The 21547-nt window shown below is 48.3% G+C and overlaps 1 protein-coding gene across 4 annotated transcripts in view; it reads left to right on the forward strand.

The window, feature by feature from the left end:
* FBXO42 (F-box protein 42) overlaps positions 1-19907 on the forward strand; it is a 62677-nt gene extending 42770 nt beyond the window's left edge. For 3 of the 4 annotated variants that reach the window (XM_081143889.1, XM_081143888.1, XM_081143890.1), the window contains exons 5-10: positions 11618-11771; positions 12121-12231; positions 13416-13512; positions 13984-14040; positions 14713-14829; positions 15305-19907. In XM_081143889.1, the coding sequence (XP_081000015.1) occupies positions 11618-11771; positions 12121-12231; positions 13416-13512; positions 13984-14040; positions 14713-14829; positions 15305-16420 (1652 nt within the window). In that variant the 3' untranslated portion in view covers positions 16421-19907. The remainder of the gene's footprint in view (positions 1-11617; positions 11772-12120; positions 12232-13415; positions 13513-13983; positions 14041-14712; positions 14830-15304) is intronic. The other variant, XM_081143891.1, reaches the window with a different exon arrangement.
* Positions 19908-21547: the final 1640 nt, after the last annotated feature.

Raw genomic sequence — 21547 nt, forward strand, 5'->3', positions numbered from 1 at the left:
CTGACGCCCCATCCCTCTGTATCTCAATGCATCCTGGATATATTAACTTTACTTTGTGTCTGAATGAAATTGTATGATTCTGATCCTTGAGTCATTCTAACTTCTGCTTCCCTGTGAATGACTGTCGGTGTCCAGGACACTCGACAGTGCCATGTACCGCTCAGGCCCAGTGCACACTGGTTTTTATTCCCCGTAGAATCATGATCAGGCCTATTGCTCCAGTTTTCCAGCACTTGTGACTTTGAGGAGATGTTGTAAAGAACCTACAGGTGCTCTTCCTCGGTGGGTGAGAGTTGTGATTTGTTCGGTCATTTATTAACTTAAAAATACAACTTGAATTCTGGATGGCCACTTGACCTTTTCAAATTTCAGAAGCTGCCTCTCCTTTCTTCTTTGGGAGATGAACTCTTGACCTGTGCTTTAATTGATTATATTTTTCAAGCAAGTTGTGCCCTGGCAATTTTCTCTTTTTCATAGTTCTCTGGACAGGATCGTGGGTTATAGGTTTTATATTTGATGTGTTGGCTTTTACACTGTGTTCTTTCTTGCCTTCTCTCCCATTTTAGTCAGCTTTCTGATATCCCCTGGCCCAGCCTTGAAGTGTTTCTTGCTGCTTGATTTACTATGTGTTACAGGGTGGGTGCATTTTAAGTGAGTAACATGTTTGAAGACCTCACATAGTGAATTTTAATTCTGACGGGTGTTGTTGATACTTCTGTTTACTGGTGAAAGTATCCAGCCATGTGATCATCACCTAGGTCAGGATACAAATACTTTACCGCCTTAGAAGTTTCACTCATGCCCCTTTCCTGTTAGTGCCACTTCCCACAGAGGCAGCTACTGTTCCAACTTCTGCCAGGTTTCTTTGAGATTCATCTTGGGGTGTCTTTTAGATTCCTCCATGTGGTTGCTTCTATCCGTACGCAGTTTATTCCTTGTTCTTGTTGTGTGTCCCGAAATGTGAACGGGCCACTTTATCTTACACATTCTCCTGCTGGTGGATGCTTGGGTTATATAAGTTGGTTTGTGGAAATAAGCATTCATTGCTGCTTAAGACTTACTCGTCAGCTTGAAGAAATATTCTAGACATGGTGAGTATCCCAGAGATTTCTCTGTTCACTTCGTCCTGCTCAATAGGAAGATCCGAGGATATAACTAAGTGTTACAGAGGTTTGGGGAAGGAAGGCCCCTTGGCTGATAATTAAAGGTACTATTCATCACATAAGGACCCCATGACCTAAAGTGATGGGAGGAACATGTTGTGAGAAGGAGGAGGCTAGTTAGTAGTATCATCAAGAGTGTGTGCCAAGCAAACACAGCTTTTCATCCAGATCTCTATTGCTTAGTAACTGGGTGACCTTAGATTGCTTAATATCTCATTTGTGTCACCTTTAGGGTAGAGATGACATTACCTACCTTTCATAGTCTGTGTTCAGATTACACACAGTACAATGCTCAGATGGGGAGGGATTTGGAAAATGAAGTCCTAGCCAAGGAGTGGAGAGTGGTCAGAGTTGCCCTCTGGTTCCCAAGGCTTGCAACCTGACTGCATTCACTGCTCCGCATATTGTTCCCGTGCCTCTGCGCAGTGACCGCCCAGTGCCACTCTAGGCATCTCAGACAGGTGCAGGGTCTGCTGGGGGGACAGAATAAACAAATCAGCACAGCGAACACAAAGAACCAAGAGAAGATAACTGGTGATGCAAGAGAGTAGACAGGGTGTTGAAAGTAAGTTCTGAAACCTGGGTAGAGCCAGGACTTGTGTTTAACAGGAAATCTGATTCATGAGGAGAAAAGTAGCAACTGACACTTAGGATTCTGCTCACAGTTTGTTACATTTTATTTTTAAGGGTGTTTGTTTTTATTAAGGTGATGTATTTCATGAAAATAACTATGAAGTATTTGCATTTTTTTGTTTTCCTAGCAGGGAGGCACCCAGATGCCACTTCATATGCTCATCTCTATGAAGAAGGCATAGGAGGTTGCTCAGGGGGCTGAATTCTTTGTTTTGTCAGCTTCTTCCAGATCCATGGGCCCCAGACCTGGTTAATCTTTATGAGTTGGTGATTTCTCCTGGTCTCCTCTAGCCCTGTGCGGTCCTGGAACAGCTGGATCTGCGGTGGTCTCGGGAGATGTGAATGAGCACAGAGCCATTGGGTTCCCCTAGGAAAGAAAGGGGTCCTTCCTGTTTATTTGTAAAATTCAGATCATGGGATTTTTCCAGAGTACATGCTTTTCTAAGGTGGGTACACATGCTCTTTTGCTGGAGAGGGAAATTTGCATAGCACGAGTCTGGTTCAACAGACACTCTGGGGGAGAAAATAAGATTGCACGTTTCAGGTTGACTTTCCCGCCTAACTAGGATTTTCCTGTTTTGTCACCAGGCCAGAAACTTTATGACTAGCAGCATTGTTTTCGCTTCTGAGCAGAGCCACTTAAAAAGAGTGCCCCCCTCCCCCATTAGAACTGCAATTAACAGTTTATCAGATTAAACAGAGACTCTGGACCTCCTCTCCTTCCCCAGAAATTGAATCAAAAGACTACTTGAAATGGTAACAAGGAATTGTTACTGGTTTTCATGTTGGTAATTTTTAGCTGATAAGTGTCACCCTTTTCATCCAGTAGTCTTTCAGTGGGGTTTGTTCAGAAGTGAAAACCATGCCAGTAGGGAATGTCTTTTGTCCCTGCCTGTGGTGTACTTATGCAGGATCTAAGTTTCTCATGCCCATTACAAACGTTCCTCTTGTTTTAGATGTTCTGTTAATGACCCAGGGAGTGGTGTTTATAAAGGTGTGGGCATAATTTTAATAATAAAAGTGTGTGCCCTGAAGCCTGAGATCTAGACAAGCTTTGTTTTATATCAGTGAGTTGTTTTGATATCAATCGGTAAATTTCTGGCCCTGTCACAATTGAGGATTAAAATAAAAGCAAAAAAAAAAAAAGAGTGTGGGAACACCTAACCTGCAGAAGTGTTTGGCCTCCAGGGTAGGTTGTGACCAACTGGAGCCGGTTCTCATCGCAGCTCGTGGGGGATCTGTAACCGTTTGGAGTGCATGGATTGGTCCAGTTCAGTAAACTTTTTCATAAATAGTTCCTGTTCTTTAGCATAGTACATATAACCTTTTTGGGAGACTCTAACTAGATCATTTCAACAGTGTGCTAAGCTCTGATTAGGATAGACACAAGATGTCCCCTCCCCACTCACCCCTCCTTCCCCCGAGGAGGACCTTTAGCCCAGCCTAGGAAGAGGTGGTGCTCGCAGAGACCCTGAAAAAGCCATGTCTGTGCAGAATGATTTCATTCTCTTGATTCCAGCACTGTGTTCTTGGTACTAACTTAAATCCCTACTTTAAACTGAGGTAAAGAGCGCACTTGGCTAGAACCAAGTCTTGGAAAGCAGGAGTTCGGGGTTCTGCGGTGACTTTGCCAAAGAATAACTTTGTGTTTGCCTCCTACTTTCCTTCTTTAAAATAAGCATATTTTTTAATCTGTGGGCATCTGTCTAAATGCAAAGACTTACTGTAATTAGTATTGGCCACATTGATATTAAAATAGAAATATTTCTATCATCAGAAGAGAAATTGATATGTGTTCCAGGTAGACACCCAGTGGTCCTGGCTGCCTATTTTGGAGACCATTCTGAACAGTTACTTGTCTTTGAGGTGTTCACAGCCCGGGACGGTTCTTTTACACCTGTGAATGGTGGAGTGCACTTCTGAATTTTCCTTCATCTTATTCCTCAAACCATAAAACGTGCTTTTCTTGTTTTCATTGCAAAGCATTACCTGTGAAATTAAAATAGTTTAGAGATGTAAGCAGTTAAATTTCAACTCCAGTAGTTTAAAGAAAAACTGAAGGTTTCTTGCCTCCTAGTTGTGAGTCCCAGCCTGTCCTCTTGCACCCCCTAGGTCTTCTGATTCAGACGCTAATGTGGTGCTTTTCTCCTGACCTCTGAACTCTTGCTGTCAAGGTCAGCCTCTTCACACACCACCACAAGGACAGCTCTGTCTAGCCAAAGGCTTGGTCAGGGTCCAATCAGCAAAATCAGTCCCTCACCACCCCAGGCAAGTACACAGAAGACACTGAGGTCCAGGGCTGTTGGTTAATCTGGTCTGTCTGGTCTCATTTTGCCCTCAGCCGTGTTGTGTGGCAAAGACTAGTGCAGTGCAGAGGGGGACTGCCTTGGCTGGACCCACCCTGGGAAAGCGAGTGCAGGCGGAGTTGTTGATATGAAATGGGGTGAGTACATCTGAAACATCCGCACCGTTATTCATCCGTCAGTGTTCCCTTTGGCACTGTTACTGTAGAATAATTTCAGAGCATTCAGGAAAAATGTTTTGACTCCCAGTTAAGAAGCAGTTTAGACCACGCCCCCTTTAAAAGGCAAATCACACACACATTGGGACCTTGTGAGCAAAGTGAAGGTGTTTCTGTCCAGTGCTTTTCTGGATTCGGTGGCATACCAGTGAGTCCCACAGTTAAGTGCCTCACGTGCGTAGTTTCCTTGCTTTCACACTTTACCCCTTGTAAGGCCCTCATTCCTAGTTTCAGATCTATTTTCAGTCATTTTATTGCTGTATATAAGCCTTAAAGGGATTTGCCAGAAAGCCAGGGTGGAACACATTTTTAAATTTACTTTGCTCTGTGGTTCAGTGACATGGAGAGGACAGCCAGGGATGTGTTTGTGTGTTGAAAAGGTTAGAGTAGTTCCTTCAGTGCCCCTCCGATCAGGCATTTGTCAAGGAAAACCGACCTTGGACCCTCTCCTCACTCTGCTATCAAAATAAAGGGGTTCCATATAGTCATGTGCAGCTGTGTGCACAGAAAATCTCAGGGTAGATTCAGGGTCAAGAAAAATTATCTGAACTTGAGTATAAGTCAAAGGATGGCTGCATGCAGTTGTAATGTCCTGTTGGAGCCAGTCTAGCAGGTTCACTGGGGTTGCTTTAACTCTGCAACGTGGCTCTTAAAGTCGAGTCCCCACGTCAGTCACCTGGGAGCTTGTTAGAAATGCAGTCTCCACCCCACCCTTCCTACTAAATAGAAGACTTAGAGGGCCCAGCAATGTGTTGTAGCTAGACCTCCAGCTGCTTCAGTGGAGCTACAGTTTAAGAACAACAGCGGTAGCGAATGGCAACTATTATTTATAACACCTTAATAATAAACTAATAATATTGATGAGTAGTGATCATAGTCTGGAGATGTAAAAATAAGTTTAGTCGTGTGTAAAACCCCAGCGTCCCCAGTGAAAACGCATTCTTGTTTTCTCTTGCAAGCCGGTTGAGCTACTCTTCAGCCCCAGGTGCTGAGCGACTAGAAACCCGATCGTGGGAAAACGGCTTAGAAACCAAACAAGAATTAGGAATTTCTTCACTGTTTTACCATCTTCTTTGCGAAAGTAAACAAGAATGCCTTGTCATTCTCCCATCTTTCACGTGTGAAACTCCTGAGTCACAGGAGCCTTGGGAAGCATCTGAACCAATTAACAGTTTTAGGGAATGCTGTTTTCTCTGCGCAGGGTGCCCATCTGATCACCCAGTTCCCACAGCTGCCTTTTTGGCTTGTGCCTTGTTTTGAATTTGCTCCATTGATCATATCTGCTGTGCGATTAGGAGGTTTGGGGAACGAAGTCTGTGAGGAGAGCATTGGCTCTGGAGGGCCAAGCTCAGTCGAGTAGCGTGTCCATCCAGGTGTGATGCGGGTACAAGTTGTCCCACGGTGCTTGGTGAGAAGTTGCCTGGGAGCGACGCCCTTTCTTCCTCCACTTCTGTGATATGATGATACTCAGACTGTGTCTAGGGGCCCAGTGGCCTTGTTATTTTGAAGGCCGGCCAAGAAATGCCTTCATCTGTAAGTGTTCTTGAGGGAACAGTCATTATTTGATGTCACCATGATACTGAGGGGCCTTTCAGCAATGGAAGGTCGGCCGTGGTCAGGGTGCCCTGTGTGACCAAGGTTGTCAGTGAGTCAGTCGGTCTCAGTGTAGTCGTGCTGGTGTGTTATTAGTAATCTGTTAGCTACGTGGTATCATTCGAGCTGCCATGTGGGAAGGACTGCATGCGCCTGGGTGCAGCTCTTCAGCTTCAGGGCCTGACGTTTTTCCTAGGGCCACTCCATATCTATGTTCGTCATTTCCTGTCTAATGATGTGTGGTCATGTAGGGGTTTTAGAAAGTTTACTCTAGTAAAAGACATTCAAATAGCTTGCTTTTATTAGAACTTTAAACAATGAATAAAGATATGTAATTTGAACATGAATTTTCTTGGGTTTTTTTCAAAATTCTAGTAAAGATGTATTATTTGCTTTCCAGAATTCCACTTGGCTAAAGAAGCTATTTAAGATGTAGAAATTGGTGAAGTTCTCTGACCTCACCATAAATTTAATTTATTTGATCGGTGGACCTCACATTACGGTAATTAGAAGGTGTCCTAGCTGGTGTGGCTCAGTTGATTGATCATAGTCCCATGCACCAGGAGGTTGCCAGTTCGCTTTCCCGTCAGGGCACATGCCCAGGCTCAATCCCTGGTATGGGGCTTGCAGGAGACAGCCAATCGACTTTGCCTCTCATCTATGTTTCTCTCTTTTCTCCCCCCCCCTCTCTAAAAATCAATAAAAACATTTTGAAAAAAGATAGTTGGGAGTTAAAGACCCTCTGCTTTAAACAAATTCAAAATGTAAAATATATAGTTTTTTAAATAATAAAAATAGCAACTCTATGAAGACCTCAAACTACTGATTCTGAAAGTAATAAGAATTTAAAAGTTTCTGATTTGCAACAAAAAATGCAAATGTTACATATATAATTGAGTCATAGAAAATTTGGTACACCATACCTTTGACTTCTTAATTCTGACTGACCGGCTATTGTATGTTGAGGTTATATGTTGAGTTCTGAGCCTCTGTCCCTCTGCTCCTTACAAATTGAGGTGGAGGAACATGAGTCAATTAACTTCCAGTATGACCCTGCTTAGCTGTGGAGATATCTAAGTAAGATACTGAAGTCAAAGCTTCTATCTGTGACCTAAAGCAGACCTTGGGAATGCTGAATGAAGGAGTCCCCCCACTCCTTGGAATACATAGAGGGAGAGGTTTTGGATTTCTGGAAACATTGAGATATGTGAGAATTTGTTTTGGAAAGCCCTCACCTAAGATCATCTCAGGGTTGGTTTGTCCTGGTTTCAGCCCTGGCCTGCCTTTCCCGTAGTAGAGTGAATGTGACCCAGAGCCTGGTGGGGAAACCGAGGTCCTGAGAATCACCTCTGTTCAATGTGCTTCCCTCTTTGCCCACTCTAGGTCTCTAGCTCACCTATTTAAGATTTAAGAAAGAGCAGCTTTGTCAGCTTTGAAACACTCAGACCTTTTAAGGTACCTGACTTGTTTGTGGCAAATCCTCAAAACGAATGTATCTGTGTGCATGAAGAGCCATCTGGTATGAAGGTTAGGGAATGCGTTTTAAATTCAGAGTAAATAGATTGGAAACCTAGCCCCCCACTTCCTAGCTCTGTGACCTTGAGCAAGTTATTTAAATGAGCTCTGCTTCAGTATTCTCATCTGTAAAATGGAAATAAAACTAGGAGTTTGGGAAGGATTAAGTTAGTTAATACATGCAAAGCACTTGGAAAGATGCCTAGCATATAGTAAATGCTCAATAAATACTGTCATTGTCATTAGTATAGTAGCAGTAGTAATAGTTATAAGTAGCAGTAATTGTAATGTCTCTTAAAAGTTAAATCACCCACTCACCCCTACCACCTTCCCCATTCCCCCGTAAACATGGGCACCATTGGTAAGGTTAAAGTCCTTTGCCTAAGGTAGTGCTGTCCAGCAGAGCTTCCTGTGATGATGGACATGTTCTATCTCCATGTTCTCCAGCTCGACAGCCACTGATACCATGTGGCTGATGGGACTGTGTTGGGCAGTGCAGGTCTAGGTAGTGTTTCCACTGGGTTGATTGTCATGTTTTACCAACACTAATTCTATAAATAGCTTTTCTCCGTAAGAGATGTGTATTCTTATACTACATTTCTAATCTCTTTGAACCCAGAATTGACTAAACATTGATTTGCTTTGCCTCATAAAGTATTGGTAGTTTACTTTAAAAGATGTTACAGGAAACACATGGTATGTATGAAAGGAGCAAACCCAGACTAGCCCTATGTTAACCACTGTTGTTTTGTTTCCATGTCACTGTTTTTTTTGTTTTTTGTTTGTTTGTTTGTTTTAAATATATCTTTATTGATTTCGGAGAGAGGAAAGGAGAGGGAGAGAGAGAGATAGAAACATCAATGATGAGAGAGTCATTGATCTAGCCCGCAACCCGGGCATGTGCCCTGACCAGGAATCGAACCCCGATCGCCTGGATCCTAGGTCGATGCTCAACCTCTGAGCCACGACCGACCGGGCTCCCTGTCACTGTTGATGTGCCTTCCTGGGACTTGGGACAGCTTCCCTCTCGTATCATCTGTTGTCAGTAAATAAGTTATTCTGCCAGGAATACTCTGACCGTATACTAGCAGGTAAATGTGTCCCCCAGTTCAGTCCTGTTCTCATAAACTGCACATGTAGATGGCAGCACTGTCAGATGTCTGTGGCTAAAGACCTGGTATGAACTTCCTGTGAATTTGCTTTAACAGCAGTAACAGTAGCAGGCACTGTTCTAAATGCACCACATGATTTAGCTCATTTCATCTTCACAGCCACTCTGTGGAGTGGATGCTGTCATTACCCCGTCTTATAGACACAGAAACGGAGGCAGGGAGAGACCTGGAAACTAGCCTGAGTTTCACAGCTCGTTCATTGACAGGGTTGGGACCTGACCCCAGGCAGGCCAGCTCAGAACCCAGGATCTTAGTCATAGTTCCTCATGTTGACTCTTTGGTGCTGACTGTATTTTGGGATTCAGAATTGTTCAGGTTTGAGAATGGGAATGTGGCGCATATGCCCTTAGAGTGCCTGGTGTGGGATCTGGAGCAGCACCCTGCAATCACACAGGCTAGTATCTCTGCATCAGCAGTAAGGAATGCGCACACCAGGGGTTAAGTAAAGATGCCACAGCCTCGTCATTACAGGTCAAGTTTTGTTGTCAATGAGTTTTGGAAAAAATGGGTTTTCAGAACCCTGAGGATATTGGGATTTGTGTAAGGGATTGGGAAGCTCCTCTCTCTCTAGCCTCTCACAGGCCTCCATCAGATGGAGCGAGTTTAGGTAAAGCGCAGGAAAAGAAAATGACATTGAATTCATAGTTCTCATTTTTAACAACTGAAATAGCTTTGTTTTTCCCCAATCACAATGAGCACGTGTCACATTTTGCAAAGTTCAGCCAATACAGAAAAGCTTATAAAGAAGATAGTGAAACCGGTCCATAGTCTTATCATTCAGAGAACAACTGTTTATCGACCTTCTAGACTTTATGTGTAATAAACACCTGTAGGGAAGGAGATTATTTAAGTGAGCTCCAGGGGCCTAGATTCGGATTCCCTCTCTGACCCTAGCTGGGTGTGTGGCCTGGGGAAGGCAGCCACTCTGCCTGCGTTTATCCAGTCAGTGGAGTGGCAGGGGTACCTGCCTCCTCGGGGTTTGTAAGCATTGAGTGAACTGACTGTGTGTGAAGCACTAGGACTAGTGCCGTCATTAGTCCCTGTCACCTGCTGCTTCAGTTTTACTTAGAGCGTGGGCGTTCTTCTAGGGCACAGAGAGCCACGCAGTGTTTCATTGCCAAACAGTGTTGTCTTATGTGGGTCATCCTTGCTGTTTACACACTGCAGATGAGCAGCCTTGTATCTAATTCTTTATTTTTATTTGCCCAGCTATCTCATTAGATTAATTCCTAGAAGTGGAATTGCTGGTTTAAAGCATATGCACTAACAGTGTTTGATACAGTTGTCCAGTTTACATTAAAACTATTTTTTGTTTCCATGTTTCTGGTATTTTATGGACCCTTGGTCCGCTGCTTCACTTTATACACTGGGTTTTAAAAGCCAGGATTCCCCGTATTGCAAATCCAAACCCAGATTCCAGTTTGGAAGGTTTCTAAGTTACTGCTCTGCTGATATCTGTTAGATATTTTATATTTTATTTACTTTTTCTAACTTTTTCACAGTACTTATGAGCCCAAGGTAGGGGCAAGAAGGTGAAGATTTATTTGCTGTTTCACAAATCATCTTTGGGTGACACTAGCGTTTTAACTAGACCATTATATTTAGCTAGGTTTTCTGGTGGAGCTAGGGAGCCACCTCCTAGGAAGGCAGACATTTTCAACCAGAAGTCACGAGACTCTGAAGGAGGACAGATGGCAACCAGCCATGGTTCCTGGGGAGGAGGGGAGGAGGAACTGACTGACTCGAGACCTGTTCTGGAGAAGCTGGATTTCTGAAGTGGATCCATTGCTTCAGCGTCTGTCCTATTAAGAAAATTCAGAAAAGCTGGTGCCACACGACACAGTGTTCCTAGTGCGCACTCGCTCCAGTTCCAGGAAGTGCACCTTCTCAGTGAGTCATGGGACGTTACCCTCAAGCTGCATCCCAGGAAGACAGTCCCTGCTCCACCTGTTCAACCTCAGGCTTGGAATCTCACCCTCGGAGCAGCCTGAGTAGGGCTTTCAGACCACGTTCCCAAGCCCTTGCTGAAGGGGGCGAGGAGGCTGCCCACCGAAATTGGAACACCTCAGCCACTGTGGGTTAACAGGCTACTGTGATTCTTTTGGATAATGGGTCCAGCGCCTGTAACAATAGTGACAGCAAATTCTTTATAATGTTCCAGTGGTTACTGACAACTGTGTTTTGAGACAGACTACTCTGTTCTTCAGCGTACTAACAGTGGCCTGTAGAGCAGGGCATTGAAAGAAATAGCTATTGTTGTTCAAGGACCAAAAGCTCTGAAAAGTATGCTCCTGTGGGACATTTGTTTTCCCTAAAGTTTCCCAGCATGAGCCAAATTTCTGTTGTTTCAAAATGTAGTCAACATCGCTAGCTGAGGGGTCCAGCCGGGAGGGCCTACTAGCCACCATGGGTGTGAGGCTGCAGAGTCAAGGATGCCTTCATGGTGAGCCTCGAAAGTCTGCTCCCGCTCATGCTAGTGGCCCATAGCCCCCGGGCAAGTGAGAACTGCATTCTTCCTGCCTCCTTTTCACCTGGGTTTGGTAGCAGTTATCTTTAAGTGGCGTCAGACATCTAGCCTCTGTATGTGCCTTCTCCTCCCTGGATCCCTCACATTCTTTCCTGTGTGCTCTCTGTTAAGCTTATGAAGGGATAGGCAGGAGAGTCAGCAGTCACTGGGCCCCCGCTGTGTGCCAGGCACTGTGCTACATGCTTTCAGTGTATTATTTGATAGCAGAGCAGCCTAATGAGCTAGTACTCTCATCCCTAATTTCAGGTGAGCAAAACCAAGGCTGCGAGGAAACTTTCCTCTCACTCAGGTTCCTGTTTTCATTATAAAGACATGTGCCTTGGTGACGGTTTCCTCACAAATCTGCAGGCCCCGCTTTGTCCCCCCCTCTCTGGTGCTGTGCACACTTGGCTCCCGTTCTGTCCCTCTCCAGGGAAAGGTTATCTACAGACGACAAACCTGTGGCTTCTCGTAGATCCTGAGTCCTAACTGTGCTCTTACTGACTTCTCCCAGGGTCCTATCCTTCCCCCAAAGCTGGAGCAACTTTGGTCGTGTACAAGGACCTGCTCGTGCTGTTTGGTGGCTGGACACGGCCAAGCCCTTATCCGCTGCACCAACCAGAGAGATTCTTTGATGAAATACACACTTACTCACCCTCTAAAAACTGGTAAGCCACAGAGATAAGTTCTTTTCAGTCTGGAATAAAATATTTTAAATGAATGGATTCCTTGTATATTTTGCAAATTTTATGAAAGCTGTGGAATCTATTTCTTAGAAGAAAAATTTTTACATATGCACAGATTTTCCCTATAATTTCAGGAGGTTTCCAAGACCCCTTAAAACCTAAAGTTAAGAACCCTTATTCCAAAGAGAAAACATGGGAGAGACTCCCTCTTTCGAGAAGAGTGAATGGGCCAGTTGAAGAACAGGGAGCCCTTCAGCTTTGGCTGCCGGCTCTAGGAGTGCTGTGGATCCGGTGATTCCTGACTTCCTGGCCCCTCCTGTCTTTGTGTCAGGTGGAACTGCATTGTGACGACCCACGGGCCCCCTCCCATGGCCGGCCATTCCTCCTGTGTGGTAGATGATAAGATGATTGTCTTTGGTGGCTCCTTAGGATCCCGGCAAATGTAAGTATATTTGGTTTGCTCTCTGTCCACCTGAAGGTAAATACTCCTGGGAATGACAGGTCAGCAAAGTGAACTGGTCGGGGGCAGTACTCCTGAGCATGGTTCTGACTGGTCCAACTCGTTATCTCACCCTAGCACTCCATTTTTGATCGCCTGGTCACATCCCAGTAAGTTGAAAAACTTGCTCTGTAGAATCAGGTCTGTGTGGTCTCTTTTGTTTGGTATGTGGTTCTGTTAGATGGGGTCAAATTCTGATGGAACCTCCACTTTGTCTGCTGCTACCTGTGCCTCTGGAAGGCCACCTTCCTTTATGACCCAGTCCATGCGCTCTGGGGCTCTAGAGAAGGAGAGAGGTACAGCAGCAGAACAGATGGAAATGGTTCGCTCCCCGAATGCGATGGGCTGGGGGAGTGGGTAGAAGCAAGGAAACTGAAGCCTGACACGCTTCCCTCGGGCTGTTGTCATACCCACTGTCCTCTCCACCCCAGCCGTGCTGGCCAGCTCGGGCGAAGCTGAGCGAGAGCACTCACCTGTTTCACTGTTTACTTGGCAGCGTGCGCTCTCCTTTGAGTGAGGGGGTTTCAGGGTTAGGATATTGAGCTCTCCTTCCAGTGTTCCTGTGTGTGAGTAAATGACCTTACAGAGGGGGCCATAAAATAGAGACTGCCATCTGGAGTCTGTCCTTGCTCAACTGGTCCCTGGGGGTAGAGATGCCAGTTTGTCTTTGATGAAGCCATAGCGCTCATTAGCAGTGGCGAAATTACTTTCTGTAGCCAGAATAACTTTTTTTCTTCCTTCTAGTCTTTGCTTTTGAAAGACTCTATCTTGGCCCTGGCCAGGTAGCTTAGTTGGTTAGAATGTCGTCCTGATACACCAAGGCGGTGGGTTTGATCCCCAGTCAGAACACATATAAGACCGGGCCAGGGCACCAGTTAACTCTTTAGGTGTTCGTGTGTGACTACAGACGTGACTCAGACAAGCAAAGCTTTATGCATCGGTGGGAAGAGCAAAGGTTTGAAGGGCTTGAGATGGGTTCCAGGGAAGGGAGCAGAAGAACAATAGTTTAAGTGCTGACTATGAGCTTGGCACTCTGTGGGGCGTCTTTATCAACATAACTTTATTTGCATCAGCTCTGTGGTCCCCAGTGGCTCCCAACCCCTTCATCCTATGTCCTTATCTTACAGGAGCAATGATGTCTGGGTCCTTGACCTCGAGCAGTGGGCGTGGTCCAAGCCAAACATCTCTGGTCCCAGTCCTCATCCTCGAGGTGGCCAGTCTCAGGTGCTCAGGAATTAAAATAGCTATTTAGCAGATTGCAGCATCTTTCAGTCAGGGTGGGAGAGGGAGGAGGGAGTCAGGGAAGCTGCCAACCTGCATGAGCCAAAAGAGAATTTGTCATTATTTTTGCTGGTATTTGCTTTTCAACTTCTAATGGGTTATATTTATTTTTAGTGGCTTTATATGATGCCTCTCCCCAATGCATCTACTTTGCTGTTTTATCCCTTAAGAGAGCCCTGTATCTAATGTGGGTGGCACTCTCATGTTCGTGTGTGACCCACAAAGAGTATATCCATTCAGTGGGCCATCAGTTTGTTCACAGGGATCACAGGGATGTGGGAGAATGGAGGGTGTGGTGATAGAAGTAACACTCCCATTCGGGAGCTGGATGGGCTGTTTTCATATACACCTGGAGCATAGCAGGTCAGGTGCCTGTGTCTTTACAGCTTTGTTTGAATTTCTTCCTGTCCCCAGATTGTCATAGATGATGCAACTATCTTGATCCTCGGCGGGTGTGGCGGCCCCAATGCCGTGAGTATTGCTGCCTTGTCATCCTGTGCATGTGCTGCAAGGTGTCAAAACTAGCTTCCCCCTCCCATCTGTAAGACTGTTTCTGTGGCATTTCATTCAGAGAGTACCTTTTCCTTTGGGCATATGGCCTTGTATTTACCAGCTTTTTCCTCTGCTTTTTTTGGGCAGGGCGGGTGCTTTTAATCAGAAACACTCATCTCTTGAACATTCATATCTGTGTTCTTCCCCTCCCATCTCTTACCCTCCCATTTCCTCTTTAGGTCGTGAGGTTTGCTGCTATCATTTTTTCAAGAAGGGATGGGATAGGGAAATAGGTTGACAGCTGTCAGAGTTTACATGGAATTTATTTTAAGACTGCAGGATCAGACAGTTATGTATTATCATCTCCCCACTCCCCACTGCCTCACACACAGAAAACCACAGGCAAAATTCAGAACCACTCAAAATCAGTTTCTGGGTCACGCACGCTGCCTTGTGCCCAGCCAGTGGAGATCTCTGAGAGGATGAGGCACAGGTGAGCGAAGAGCCGAGGATGCAGCTTTCTCTCCGAGGAGCCCGGGTGCTCTCTAGGCCAGACAGCACATCTGAGGTGCCCGCTCTGTGCGCACGCATGTGTATGTGTGTGTGTGTGGCAGGAACTACACCTGAGTCCTGCTGGTCCCTCTCTTTCAGCTGTTCAAGGACGCCTGGTTGTTGCACATGCACCCAGGTCCCTGGGCCTGGCAGCCACTGAAGGTAGAGCATGAGGATCACGGGGCCCCAGAGCTGTGGTGCCATCCAGCTTGCCGGGTAAGCAGGGAGCTGGCGGCCCTGAGGAGGGGGTGCCTAAACTGTACCACCAAGTTAACCTGTCAGATTTTCAAGCACATCTGTATGGGAAATGAAAACACCTTGATGTCACAGAGGAGGTGGACATTAACCCTAGCTCCTTGGGGGTTTCTCACATGTGAGTCACTAGAAGAGAAACCAAGTGGGCCCCAGTCACCCTTGAAGTCCCAGCTGTAAGCATCTCTTTGTCTATAAAGTTTTCTCCAGGGTCCCCCAAACAGAACCTGATCCCTCCCTCCACTCTGTCTTCACTTCGTAGACATAATTCTAACAATAGCATATGCCACCTCTCCTTCTAGCCTGATAAGCAGACAGCATTGTTTCCATCCCTGTATCAGGTACCTGTAAAGTGCCTGACACGTCCCAGGTGCTCACAATGAAATGTTTGACAGTTGAGTGAATGAGGAGAACTGAGCACAGGTCTCTTGCCTTCCAGGTGGGGCAGTGTGTGGTGGTCTTCAGCCAGGCTCCCAGCGGGAGAGCTCCACTCAGCCCCAGTCTGAACTCCCGCCCGTCACCCATCAGTGCCACCCCTCCAGCCCTGGTTCCCGAAACCCGAGAGCACCGCTCGCAGTCTCCAGTGAGGAGTACAGATGAAGTTCCATGTGTCAATGGTCGCTGGGGAACCCTGAGACCCCGAGCTCAGAGACAGACCCCCTCAGGTTCCAGGGAGGGAAGCCTCTCCCCAGCCAGAGGAGATGGCTCTCCCGTCCTCAACGGTGGGAGTTTATCTCCAGGAACAGCGGCTGTAGGTGGCTCTTCCTTGGACAGCCCTGTACAGGCCTTGTCTCCTAGCACTCCATCTACCACGGAGGGATGTGACCTAAAAATGGGACTTACTTTGGCCCCTCGACGGGGATCACTACCAGATCAGAAAGATCTGCGATTAGGATCAATAGATCTGAGTTGGGATCTGAAACCCGCTTCCAGTAGCAGTCACGTGGATGGCATGGACAGCAGGACAGTTGGGGGAAGCACGAGGCACCTTCCTGAACAGACGAACGGTGTTCATACCCCACCCCACGTGGCCAGCGCCCTTGCAGGGGCCGTCTCTCCGGGTGCCCTGCGCCGGAGCCTAGAAGCCATCAAAGCAATGTCACCCAAGGGTCCCCCGGCCTCCGCAGCACTCAGTCCTCCTCTGGGGTCTTCTCCAGGCTCCCCCGGGAGCCAGAGCCTGAGCAGTGGGGAAACGGTGCCCGTTCCCCGACCAGGGCCCGCCCAAGGAGATGGGCCTTCCCTACCTCCCATTGCCCGCCGCCTGGGCCACCACCCTCCACAGTCCCTCAATGTCGGCAAACCCTTGTACCAGAGCATGAACTGCAAGCCCATGCAGATGTACGTGCTGGACATTAAGGACACCAAGGAGAAGGGCCGGGTCAAGTGGAAGGTATTTAGCAGCAGCTCTGTGGTTGGCCCTCCTGAAACCAGCCTGCACACGGTGGTCCAGGGCAGGGGTGAGCTCATCATCTTCGGCGGGCTCATGGACAAGAAGCAGAATGTGAAGTACTATCCAAAAACAAATGCCCTGTACTTCGTGCGGGCCAAGAGATAATGCTCTAACCCTCTCCCTTTCCAGGCTTCTAATTGGGATTTTCCAGCGTGCGAGCATTTGGACTGAGAATTAGGAAAACAAAGGACAAGACTGCTCCCATAAACCAAAACCCCAGTTCCCAGCCTCACCTGCTCCAGGCTGGGATCAGATCTCCATTAAGAAAAAAAATTATATATAAATGTATATTCTATAGCCGACTCTGTTTACAAAGAGGGAGAGAGCTCCACCCTGGGTCAGATAAAATGTTGCTGTGTTTTAGCAGAGGCTCTGCTGCCTTTTCTACTTGCTGGTAACTAGATCAAGGATTCAGGGAGCAGACTGGTATCAGAACTTCCCTGAGAAGCTGAAGAGCCCCTGTAGATCTCGTGTGGCCTTCTCGGAGTTAGGGAAAGAAAGCGTTTGTGTTGTGCACAGGTGAGGCCTCAGGCTCGCGGGCTTCGGGTGCTGGCTGGGTAAGAGTGACCCGCAGGAAACTGCCCTCCCCTCTCAGAACCTCAGAGGGCCTGAGAAACCCTCTCCCTGCAGTGATGCCCTGTGCCTGGCCCCATGCTGCCCCTTATGACTGGGGGCCATCACCCAGCAGGGGTTTGTCCACCTGTGTGTATGCTGGGGCCGTCATGCAACCATGTAAGCGGCGACACCTGCCCCCCTGGTGTCCACTGATCTTTAGTGCTCCTTTCGTGTCTCAGAAAACACTTGGTATCTGATCATGGGATTTCCGGACAATCGTACTTGGCTGCAAGTTGCCAAAAGCCACCTGTGCTCTCCTCTTCCTGGCCTCAGAAGCAGCCTTTCTTCCTTTTCTTCCTGCTTTTGTTTGTTGGTTTGCATATGCACATTTTTTTTTAAGCCCTAAAACCTTTCTCATTTTTTGTTTCTTTTATAAAGCTCCAGTGCCCAGAGAAACCTCTTGGAATGTTCTGGAGCACTCCATCTGGTGTCACTAGGGGCCTGGGAGCTCCCGGCAGCGTCCACCCAGTGCACTGCTTTTTCCTCTCGGGTGTCTCTTGACTCCCAGAGCACACTGGGCACACCATCCGTAGTTGTGAACCGTGGGGATTGTCCTGAGGGAATCGCAGGAGCAGCTCCTTCTAGAAGGTGTTTAGCTGTGTGTTGATGGCGTTTTTCTGCCTGGCCCTGGAAGCAGCTCCGTCTCTGGGACTGTTTTGGCTTTTTACTTTCACGTCATTTCTGAGATAAGGTGCAGCCAACTCAAGCATTTCTTTGGTTGGCGCAGGAAGTTAGTGGTCTCTGAAACCATGGCCTGGATACCACTTAAATATGGATTTTTGGTGATTTCTAAAACCTTTTGGTCAATGGAAAGAGGACTTTTGTTTTGTCTTTAGGATTTAAATTTTAACACTGCATTTCCATCCCCACTCTCACCTTTTTCCTGTTGGCATTTCCCGAGCTCAGGGCTGCAGCAGCTGGCCCTGGGCCCTGGCGTGCAGCCAGCGCTCAGCAGTCTGATGCGTGTGTTCTCTCCTGTTCCATCATGCTGAGCCCTTTCCCTGGCCACCAGCTCTGACAGTGCGGTCTTGGTGGGAAAGCCCCCTGATGCCAAGCCCAGGAAAGGGGCAGCACAAGGGAAGGTGTGTTCCAGAGGCTGCTCTGTGTGCTCCCCTAGATGAGGGAACTACCATGTGCCTACTTCATGTGGCGTCCAGCTGCTCAGAGTGCAGCCTCAGCTTTCCCGACTCCCCGCTCCGGGGCTGCTGCCAGTCCTCTTTTGGCAAAGACTGTTAGGTCCGTGGGACTCTTACTCACAGTGAAGCCTGGCCTGGAAGATCAGTGGTGTTGGCATTGTCACCGTGGCCAAACCTTGTTTATGGCATTGCATTTGTGCGTGGACAGTACCTCTAAACCCAGTTCTTATTTAAATATGAAGTGTTTGGAAGCCTGAGAGTGCAGAATCCCAACTTCCCCATCTTCCCCATTGTCCTGTGGCTTCCCTGAGCCAGTGGGTAACCCATTGGTTCCTTCCACTTTCCCCAAGCAGGCAGGTGACAGAGATGATTCCTTTAGAGAGTGGCCGGCTCCTCGGAATTCCCTGGCGTCCCAGTGTTACCCACACCACTCAGAACCAGACTGGCCGTTTACAGCACTAAGGAAAATCTGCCTGGTCTCCACCTAGTGTGCGTCTTGGTGACTCCCAGGCATGGTGGGCACGCACCTGGGAGATGGCCCAGCACGGTCACCCAGTTGTCTCCTCGGCCCCTGGAGCACATATGCGGTGGAACTGCAGGCAGCTCGGCTGGGGTGACCACGTCCACAGTGCCTGGATGCCTCGGTCAGATCAGATCTAACTGCAACTCCAGCTTTGACACGATGCCAACTTTGTCTTAAAATTCACTGAGAAAAATGAGACAAAATATATTTTTTAAACCCTCAGGAGCACCTAAAGCAAGTATTTATCAGTATTTAAGTATTTAAAGTACATTTTGTTTCTACTTGAAGCTTTAACCCCTCCCGTTCCTGCAAGCGTGCCTTGGAGAGCCCGTGTCATACTGACCCTGCCACCCTGCTGACCTCAAGTGGGAATTGTAGTCTCTTCTCACCCTCTTGGACAGAGCTTCCTGTGCCTCAGTCTGCACAGCAGAGGGGTCTGGATCTTTGCTCCTATTTTCACCTTTATCCTACGATTGGGTTTGGGCTCCACAGCCCCGCCCACCCCACATTTTGGGAGCACAGTTAGGTGTGGAAACAAGCTTAAGTTGAGTGGTAAGGCCGTCCTGGGCTCACTCTCCTCTCAGCCCTCTGCTGATTTGATTTTAGTGTTCGAGTTCCCTATGGAGAGCTGAAACCATGAGCTGCCCTAGGAGCTGTGTTGGAACTCCTTAAAGAAACAGACGGGAAGAGGGGCCAACGTGAGAAATCTTGATGCTGGAGGACAGAGCGCCCCCGCTGATGGGGAGCAGAGGGACGCTTCCCTCCGGCCGCCTCATCTTTCTGGAGTCCTGCTTGGCGTCTCCTCCCCCTTACAAGTGATACTCCCGGTTGTCTGTCTGCCCTCGTCCTGTGGTGGTCCCGGCATGGTGCTGTGCTCCGCTTTGTGTTATCCGTGGTCTCTTACCAGCACCCAAGTCCATGGGGAGGATCTGAGCGCGGCCTCCCCATGAACTGCAGACGGCATGTTCTGCACAGTCACCAGTACGTGGCTCCCTCACCGTGGTCATTGTCAGATGGAACAGCCCCGAGGCTTCACCTCCATCTGTGCTCTCTCCTTGCTCAGCCCCCTCTCACCAACCAGGGTTTATGTCAGAGCACCCCCACCCCACCCCCAGTGTGCCCTAGGGAAGCCGGTGCTGAGTGATGTCCCCATGCAGCTCTGTCGTGCGGCTGACCCCAAGGTGATCATTGTAGGCACATAACGGTGTAGGAATGAAAAGTGGATCTGATTTTATTGATATTTAAATCTCTGTCGATTTCGTTTTTGTTTTCCCCTGATGACTTTTTAGCAATTTAACAAATAAAACAAAATGGACAGAATTGTCTTAACTGTTTTCTTGGTAGAAAAGAAACAAAGAGCTGTGATGGGGAGAAGTTGAGGCGAGAAGTTGAAGTTGGCAGCACAGCAGTTGGAAAGCTGTTGTGACTGCAGGAGGGTGGTGGTCGGGTAGAGGTGGTGAGTTCCATCATTTAACACCAAAGCAGCTCTCCCTCGCACTTGGGGGACTCTGCGTTTCAGAGCCCCAGGACCACCGTGCAGTGGAGGCCCAAGAGAGGTGATGGGCTTGGAGCAGAGACCCAGGGGCCAGGTTACACTACCCCATCGCTGGCCTAAGCAAAGGTGAGGACTCAGGCTTCAGAGCCTCAAAGCAGCGTAGCAAGTGGTGGCTGAGGGTGCAGGCCGGGCTCTGATCCTGCCTCCCCTACTTCGCCTCAACCTTGGGCACAAGTTGCCTCATCCACGGATACACTTGTTGCGGTTTTACAGGATCATGAGTATTGATTGGAGTTGGATGTGAAAAGCACTAGCACAGTGGCCGGATTGAAGGAGATAGAGGATCTCGAAGGCAGCAGCTGGGCTTGGTGTGTGAATTGTTAGCATGCCCACGCCACGCGTGTCTGCAGTTGTCCAGGTCGTCTTTCTCCACGTCGTGAGAACCTCGGAGGCTCTCCCCTCAAGAGCAGCTGCCGCCATGAATCGGGTCAGGATTGTCTCCGTTTATGGAACTCCTTCCCTTTCGGACAGTGTCTCTGCCAGTCAAATCTGGCCCCCAGCACGCTCTTCCTCCTGGCTCCCAAGGCCTGTGCAGTTGGCTCCCAGTCTGGAAGCATCAATTGGGGGCTGACATGAGTCTGCCTGCCTGGGGGGGGCCGGGGTGGAGCCAGGCAGCATAAGGGCAGGGGCTATAGCCCTGCAGCCATCTGCTGAGTATGTGCCAGTATCCTGCACCCTGGATCTTCCGCACGCTGTTCTCACCCCGTGCATGCCGAAGGTCACCTGTCCCAGCATCGGGCTCCACAGGGTGAAACCTGGTTTCTAACAACATGGTCTGGTGCTGTCTGTGCTGTTGACCGTGCTCTGAGGCACGTGGCAACCTGGAGTGTGATGTGAGGAAGGGCTTTGGCAGCTGCTGAGCTGGGGTGATGGGGTGGGTGGTGGTTTGGATGCCTCCACAGTGCCCTCGAGGAAGGGCTGGGCTGTACTGGTCAGGTGGGCGAGCTCCGGGAGGAGGCTTCAGGGTCACTGGAAGAACTTCGATACAGTTGAAGCTCTGTAATGGGAACCAGTTTGGCATCGCTGGAGGGATCCAAGCATGGTGGGGTCACCAGTCTACATGGGCACAGGGTTCCATGGTGGTGATCAGTGGTTCCTGGAAGGTGGCAGACATCGGTGCCTGGGGAGACCCCACATGCCCAGCCTCCAGGGCAGGGCAGGCCTGCTGAGCAGTTCCTCTCCTGAAGGAGGTTGGCCCCAGGTCAGAGGGTAGGTGGGAACAGAGAAGAGAGGACTCGCTGTTTTGGGTAGAAACCCTAATTTTGAGAACACAGCTCAGCACATCCATGACTCGCCCACAGCCTTGCAGGCCTAGCACAGCACCCTGGCCACTCCCACGCATTCCGGTCCAAGTTACAGCACCCAGCTAGGGAGAGGGCAGCTCCAGACTGTCCCTTCTCTTC

This window comes from Miniopterus schreibersii (genome assembly GCF_964146895.1).
Source record: "Miniopterus schreibersii genome assembly, chromosome: 8".
Classification (NCBI taxonomy): domain Eukaryota; kingdom Metazoa; phylum Chordata; class Mammalia; order Chiroptera; family Miniopteridae; genus Miniopterus; species Miniopterus schreibersii.